Source organism: Schistosoma mansoni, chromosome 2, assembly GCF_000237925.1.
Source record: "Schistosoma mansoni strain Puerto Rico chromosome 2, complete genome".
NCBI lineage: Eukaryota > Metazoa > Platyhelminthes > Trematoda > Strigeidida > Schistosomatidae > Schistosoma > Schistosoma mansoni.
Genome location: NC_031496.1, coordinates 3,830,433 through 3,839,220, shown reverse-complemented (window position 1 = coordinate 3,839,220; position 8,788 = coordinate 3,830,433). Strand labels below are relative to the sequence as shown.

Here is an 8,788-nt window from a genome sequence, read left to right as displayed (position 1 = left end):
ACTACTCTTTTTTATTAGTTGTGCTAGTCAGATGATGTTGGACTAATCTTCAGAAGAAATCAGTTGGATTTTATATGTAATACTTTAACGTATTGAAATTATTGGTAACAATTCACAGTAAATAGAAATAAATATTCGTAATACCTTGATTGTAATCAATCGAACCATTTCAACATGAATAGTATAGGTCTTCAGACTGTTGTTTTAGTTTTCTATTCAGAGCAAAAAACAGAGATGAGCACAGAAAACTATTCAGTTCACATTACTAAATGAAAATTATAACTCATGTCATACATGACCTTAATGTTCCATAAATCACGTATTAATATTGAATAAAGTTTAACTAGTTTTGATGACTAAACTGATAAACAATTTGAACATTCGAGAGTTCATAAACTGGTAGATTTCGGTGAATTTTGTAACAATCATCATCGAGCGTGGATTGCAGTGACAAATGAAACTAGAAAAGGAGACAGATATTTTAGTTTATTATAGATTGCTTTACCCAATAGTATACGTAGCTAGTCTCAAAATTTAATTCTGATATGTTATGGCTTGGGTTTTTATTTGGTCAAACATTTTGCATCTATATGGTGTTATGATTGTTTTACTAATAAACGACCCAGCTACTCCTATTGCTTAGTATTCTTATAGAATGACACTCGACAAGACCCCCAAATCAGAACACGTTGAACAGGAACTAAAAAGGGTAGGTAAACAGCAATCAATCTTTAGAAAAACGTTCATATATTCATAGTATATACATAAGTAGCTTCTAGATGTTTCTCCAATAATTTGCCAGGGCTGATTGGTTTAGAATTAGCCAATCAGAGTACGCCGTTACGATCATTCACATAACGTGCCTTAATCTGGTTTATTTCCCGCTAACATATGGTATTGGTGTACTGATCAAATTCGTTTGCAATGTCGAAGCTGCATCCACTTTTTGTGTTCTACCAAATTCTAATCTTCTGAATTCTTCATGTTCCTATCTTTTTTCTCTTTCCAAATTTATTTCACTGGATTATACTCCTTGAATAATATCTTCAAACCCTAATCTTTCGGATTACTGCTTATACTCTTACTACTTCTACCACTATAGGATTTGAATCAAACACTGCATCTCTGTGCTAACGTGGTAGATTTGAAACTTCAACTGATGTACATCCGTACGTACAAACGAAGTTCTATGATGATTTTGATTGACTAAAATATCAATCTTTCTACATAAAACATATATCAATATTAAAGGTGACGGATCTAATTGTTTTTCTGACCGATCATTCATATATTTCACATATATTAATATTGATACGGATCAACTTAATCATTACACACATACAAAAATGAAATTGTTTTTATAAGATTTACAAAAGTGTTTTATTTTTTAAGTGTGAAAGTTTTCTTACACGTGATTGTTGTCATGTTTTATGACTGGTGAATTTGGCATCACTACATAGAAGTAGTATAGTTAAATAATTTACAAAAATTTAATAATATTGATTTGTTGAAATAATTCACTGAAATCATCGAGTATCATTGAGTAGCAGTTAGTCAATATTGTAGAAACAGAACTGTCGAATTCTTTCTCTTTCTTGCATCTGACCAACGTCACAAAGTCGAAGTAACATAAATCACTGGTGCTCAACCATAACACTCATTTCTACTGTACATTTGATCTCATCACAGTCATTCATTCCAAATAAATGTTAACCAACAGAACTATAAACTATGAAGATGTTGAATAGTACAAAAAGATGATCATTACTACATTGTAGTGGGTGTCAAATCATTTTAGTCTATTCTTTGTTGACTTCATCAGTGTAGTCACTGTCGAATCTAGGGCCGTAAGCACCACATATTAATAACATAGTTGAAAATTTGAGATCAGATTCAATCGTTCAACAAGAGAAAAGAATGATTTGAAGTCACCTACAGTGATATCTTAAACAAATTTCAGACATCAGCATTTCACGTAGACGATTGATTAACAGTCACTGTGGCACGTCTACATGATGAGAGCATAGTATGATAAGTTTATACACTGTGTTAAACCTTATGATAGTTAACAACATTCAGTTAGTGAATGCTGTGGTTCTTCCTTTGTTTAAATTTGTAAATGTGTGGTGTAGATTACTTATATCCACGCAAGTAGTATATAACGATGGTCAGGCATAGAATGTATTTCGGCAGAAGATCGATGAGGAAAGAATAAGGAACTGATATTTACAGACGGAATAGTCAAGATTGAGACAGTTGAATGATAGTTTGCAAATTAACTGTTTACTTTATGATTATCAGATTTTAGTGAGATGGTCTGTGAATGATCGTTTGCCACTTTCAGTGAACGAATACACCGTTCGTATGAATGGACAATATTTTGCTAAGAAAGTAATAAGAATTAACTGAGTGTGATGCTTTTACCGAGTTTATGATTTTCGCAGTTTATGATTAGGAATTTTGATCGAATTACATGAATGACATTTGGTATCTTCCTAAATCTTTTATAGGCTCACAAAGTTTTAGAAGTGATTCCATACTACTTCCATAATCTTTACCAAGAAGTGAATCAAATGGAATAATTGGAACATATTATGTTGTATCATAAACATATCTTGCACTTATTTGCCGAACGGGTATTTCATGAGCCTTGTGGAACGGACATGGCAACAGCACCACTTACTCCAGATACATTATGGTGAAATGATTAGAATTTATCTAGGTAAAATTCATTATCGATAGACATCTGTGAACCAACTTATATATGATCATGCACGTGAATTTAAATTTCACCCCATTGCACAAGCAAGTGGCTATTAGGAGTCAGTAACTAAGTGGATAACGCGATGGCGTTTGAAGCCAACAGTACAGTGTTCGAGTCCCTTGAGTGAACATCAACAACTCTGAGATGCAGGTGAACATCCAGTTGACGAGTCCTAAATAGGACGAAACGCGGGTCCAACTGGATTCCACTGCTAGCCACTATCCATCATTGCTTATTACATGAATATTACTAGGAATTATTGTCATTTTTCTATATTATAATAAATAAAATAAAAGAAAGAAATTACTCTTCAAAGTGTTTATTTTGGTTGTTAGTAAAGATCTCTTAAGTTAATAGACAAACATTTTGTTTAATTCAATTAAGTAGTATGATTAAATATACAAAAAAAAATAAAAATGGGATTAAGAAAAGGTTTGATGATTATTTTTTTCGAAATGTTATCATATTACTATTTTGTAAATAAGTAATATATTCTAGATATTGTTGATTAATTAAAGTCTTATTACCTATCAATGGTAATGGACCTATAATGATATCATTAAAATATAATGAATAAAATAAATAAGCAAATATAGTTAAACAGATAATTATAATTAAACCAATTTTTAAACAAAATTTAGCTAAAGAATTTTGATTAAGATTAGTAATTTTATTCAATCTCATTTGAGTAGTATCTTCTTGTTGTTGTTGTTGTTTATTAGATATTTTGGAACATTTTGTACAAGGTGAATTACCTAGACCACATAACCATAAACAAATAGATTTAAATAGATGACTTGATTTCGGTTTATTGATATTGGTGTCTAGAAATAGAAATAGTAATTAGAAAATGTAAATTATATAATTATGTATGAATATGAATAAAGGAAATATCGTGTATTAACGGAATATACTTACTTAATTACTTATGCCTGTTATTCCTCGTGGAGGAGTACAGGCCTCTCACCAGTATTCTCCATTCAATCATGTCATGGGCAATTCTTACAAGTTGTTATTCATTCTTGGCATGTCTGCTTACAATCCCCGACGTAATGTGTTCTTTGGCCTTCCTGTTCTCTGCTTTCCTTCCGGATTCCAATTTAGGGATTGACTCGTGAAAAAGTTCAGTGGTTTTCTCAATGCAACTTCCAACGTCTTTTCCTAATTTCCTCTTCAGCTGGAAGCTAGCTTGTCCTCTCCCATAAAACGCTGTTGCTGATTGTATCCGATCAGTGAATTTGAGTATTTTGTGTAGACAACTGTTTATAAATACTTGTAACTTCTTGACGATGGATGTAGTAGTTCTTCACGTTTCAGCTCCATACAGTAGGATTGTCTTGACGTTCATATTAAAGATCCTCACTTTGATATTGGTTGACTGACAGTTGTTTTGAGTTACATATGTTGTTCAATTGATATCACTATCAGTAATGAAATTATCAAGTTAACTTTAGGTGTGTATTTCATCCTAACGATGTTGTTGTTGTTGTTGTTTTTGTCGTGTTCCAATATCTTACCATTAACATAATTGAGTTAAAGTATTTATTTTCAAATGATAAAAATGTCTATTCCTAAAGTTATCCATTTAAAGATGTTGTTAATGATTATTATTAAAAGGAAATAAGTTAAACAGTTTAATCAAAGCATTATTAACTAAAGAAATATTAAATTTCGATGCGCACTGCTGAGGAGTCCCATAATAGAACAAAACGGCCATCCTGTGCTTCCAGGTTTTCCATGGTGATCTTGCTTCAATTGATTCATTATTTCAGCTATGTAAATATTAAATTGTGGTCAACCGAAATTTATTGACCTCTTGTTTAGGAATAAAATATCACAAGTGAAATATTTGTTAAGTTCGTTGTAGAAAGCCAAATATAGAATCTTAGCACTAACTATGATCAAATAAGGCAGGATATGTTCGTAGTTATTACAGTGACAAAACAGATTATCAACTGAACCTTTTTATTGGGACACACTGAACAATAATGCTGAACTTGGTACTGTCATTTCTGCCTGCGAATACTCAAGCATCGGCGGTACAAACACTAATAAACCACCACTGAGTTACGATTTTTTAAAAAAATGTTCAATTTCTTAAAATCACTAACAAATCCAGTTACCAACTAAAAATTACACTTTGAATTGTAGGGCTAACAAATACGATCTAGTTTCCAGTTTAACTGAATAGTACCAAACTCTTTTGATCTTAATCTATCATAATTAAATGAAAAGGAATCGACACGAAAACATAAGAATATCATTGATAGTACTAACGCCATTTAGAATGAGGTTAGACACAGGGTATTAGGGAATGATGGTAAATCAGTTGATGAGGTCATGGATCTTCATCGATTGAGATGGCTGGGTCACGTGTTATGTATGCCTGAACACCGATTACCACAACGCGCTATCCTGACTAGTATTGGCGATGGTTGGAAGAGAGTTAGGGGCGGCCAAACCAAAACGTGTCATCAGAGCTTGAGTTCACTAACTTCTAGTCTGGTCCATGTTGGCGGATACAGACTAATTGGTTGGGGTCCGCGCGACTGTCGCAACCAATGGTTGGAGACTGTGTGACATGGCTCAGAATCTATCACAATGGTGTAGGTGTATACACTGTTTATCTTCCCTTATACCTTGAGATTAAAATTGCTTCATATCTGTCTTTCTTCCTGTACTATATCCTTACATACAATCTTTCTTTTATATATTACCACCACTAAATTAACTACTTCTATCACTTCAGTGTTCATCTTGTTGTGCTAATGAGTGAGGTATGGCAATTTAGACCGATGCATATGTGTGCCTGGTCCTAAGTTGTAGCTGAGTGACTGACTAGCCTCCATCCAGTTAACATCACCATCAATAGAAAGTGAAATGTCTGACGGCAGAAGGTTAAAAAGATCAACGAAAAAAGGACGAGAACGAAAAATGATTTGTGTGCAATCGAAAGAACAATGAAGTCTGAGACGATTGAATGATATTTGCGAAAGGAACAGTCAATTTCGAGACTATTGATTGACATCTACTGTATGGTTCTCAGATTTTACTAAGAGATTCTATAATTTTGTGTTCAAATACATTCGATTGTCTCCACTTATGTTCTCGTTCACTATAATACCACTTCTTTCATATTATGTTATTCGTCGAGAAACAAATTCTCTTAACTACGTATTTAAGAATAAAAGTCAAATGGATTTAATATCATCTAACAAGTCAATATTTTCGCATGTCCTCCAGAATCCCAGAGTACGAACACTGTATGTAGTTCATTACCAAAGGATACCCTAGCACACATTCACATAGCATACGCCCCCAAACGCCCTGGTACGACCGAGAGTGGGGAGAGTCCACTCTCCCTCTCCAAATGATCCCACATGGCCACACGTATACAGCCTCTGCCAGGGAAGTCCTGCTAACTGCCTTATCGTGGCTTTACTGTTGTTTACGAAATTGACAGAACAAAAAGCGAATGTCCGACGCTTTAACCGGGTTGGTGGACACGGAGAGTCCACCGAGGGGAGTTGGAAAACCCTGATTACAAACAAATGGTGCACATGGGCTCCAGGATCCTCAGGGAACAAATGGCGTATGAATCAATCGTTGGTCACCAGCTACCATGGCACTGCATCTCCTTACGATGGTCCACTGTCTTGTGAATCAGATCTTTAGATCAAAGGCTCCGGGTGTGGCCACCTGCTTCAGTTTGGGCACGTGGGCAGTATCACAGCCCTCACACAAATCGAATGAGATTTGTGCGGCGCACATGTATCACATAGCAAAGTCTTAAAACATCATAACAACATTACAATCCTATAAAATCCGAACACAAACTTTGTTTTAATTATTTATATAGAACATACTACAAACTAGAGTCAAACACCTTGAAATGAAAAACAATTCAATTCATTTATCATTTCTCAAACTCTTATTAACACGGTAGGTAAAAGAAAAAGTGTGTTTTTGTTGGGTCTAATTACTAGGTCTAATTTCAGTGTACAAATATCATAATATCTACACATCGTACGATCACTTGGTTTCTTAGTTATGCATGATACCAAGATTATATTTATCTATCTATTATATATATATATACATACATATGTGATTGGTATTTTCTCTTGATGACGAAAAGGTCACCTTCATGTAATCTTATCATAGAACAGGCAATAGATCTATATATATTCTACATACCTAATAAGAAAAGCGTTAATCATAGAATACTATGAAATGTAGACTATTGATTACAAGTTCATTACTGGTTGGCACACATGATTAGTCTGAAATAAATACTTTAATAAACTGTAAAAGATTTTTTGATAACATTTTACAATCTTTTATTGTAGATAAAGTGGATAAATGTAAGCAAAAATGGATAGTGGCTAGCAGTGGAATCCAGGACATACGTTTCGTCCTATTTGGGACTCATTAGCTGGATGTACCTGCATCTCAGAGTTAGTATTCATTCTGGGTCGATAACGCGATGACGTTTAAAGCGAAAGATACTGGGTTCGAGTCTCAGAGTGAACATCAACTCTGAGATGCAGGTACATCCAGCTAATAAGTCCCAAATGGGATGAAACGCATGTCCTGGATTCCACTGCTAGCCACTATCCATCTTAACTAGAGTGGAAGATTCAAATAACCTATCCCTCGACTTTTAATGAAGTTCGAAAACTTATAGCTAATCTAAAACGACGGAAAGTAGAAGTTTATAATAGATTAACCTAAATGATCTCTAAGAATGGTTATTCAGTTTAAATAATTAGATTTACTGAGAAGACCAACTAGAGTTCAAGGGTTGGACATAATGACATCTGATGGGTCTCCACCTCCGATTATCTCAATCTATAAGAAAGAACAAAAATCCTCTTTTCATAACCACAAGACAACCAGTTTGACTGATACACTGTCCAAAATATTATCTACAATAGTCGTTTGAGGCTTATGAACGTGTATGTGTGAACTATATACTTACCACTCGTCAGGTGATAGAATGAAGACATACCTACTGACGCCCAACTACAGTTGTATTTCTTGACTTCAAGGTAGGATTCGGCTCTATTGATCAACACGTCTTTAAGGCACAAACTGTTTCTGGAAGCCCTATCAAAGACGTATATTAACCTCGTAAATGCTCTTTATTCCAGCAATAATGGTCGAGTTAAACTTTGTGGAGAAATCTCACTAGGATCATTAACTTCTAGTTGGTTTCATTATTTATCTGCTTTCTCCGTTTTTACTTCACTATTTAATAGACATTCTTTTAGAACTAACTCCCTCGTGATGTGATTTTTCAGAAATTGATCTACATCCATAAGATTCATCTATTGACTTTGAATGCACAAATGAAATATTCCTCTTTGGCAAAGACACTGACAAGATGCAGTATTTTAATCATCTTGAACAACAATCCTAACATGTTTGATATACGGACCTTCTCCTCGAAGTGCAAATATTGCTTCGAGACTAGTCTGCATCAACGTCAGGATATATAAACGGTGTAACATTTGGTTATGTATCAGTAGATGAAAAATAGATTGAAATCGTCATCAACAACAGAGTACTCTCGTTAAAATAGAAATAGATCTATTTAGACTCACCCAATTCTGATACATAATCGGATTTAGACTCATTTTCCTGTACAGTTAAGACATTATCGTCAATATGTAATTGACAGTTAATAGAAAGGGATGGATGATTCATTTGTTTATCAAAGTCTTCCTTGTTTGAATCCCAAGCTGTCCAATATGTTAACCGATATAATTGACTTTGTGTTGGTGATTCACTAAAGAGTGAAACGATTACAACTAAAATAATTGTAGATCCAAATGAAAACATAGCAAAATACATATAGTGAATCTTTTTAATAATCCACGGTCGTATATCCTCTTCACCACAGATTGGATCAGTATAAACAAACGTAAGAATCATTCGAAGAAAACCAATGATTAGTCCGTAAATGAGACCGAAAAAAGCGCCCTTTAGGGAGTAAATATGAACAAACAAGAAGTCTTTCAT

General features: G+C 34.0%; 1 protein-coding gene across 1 annotated transcript; it reads right to left on the bottom strand.

Moving 5' to 3' along the window:
* Positions 1 to 3,083: 3,083 nt before the first annotated feature.
* On the bottom strand, positions 3,084 to 8,788 carry Smp_022050 (putative na+/myo-inositol cotransporter; the record flags this gene model as incomplete). Its single annotated transcript, XM_018795373.1, has 2 exons — positions 3,084 to 3,588; positions 8,371 to 8,788. 2 exons carry the CDS (start codon positions 8,786 to 8,788, stop codon positions 3,206 to 3,208), a joined length of 801 nt encoding a protein of 266 aa, XP_018649693.1. The 3' UTR covers positions 3,084 to 3,205.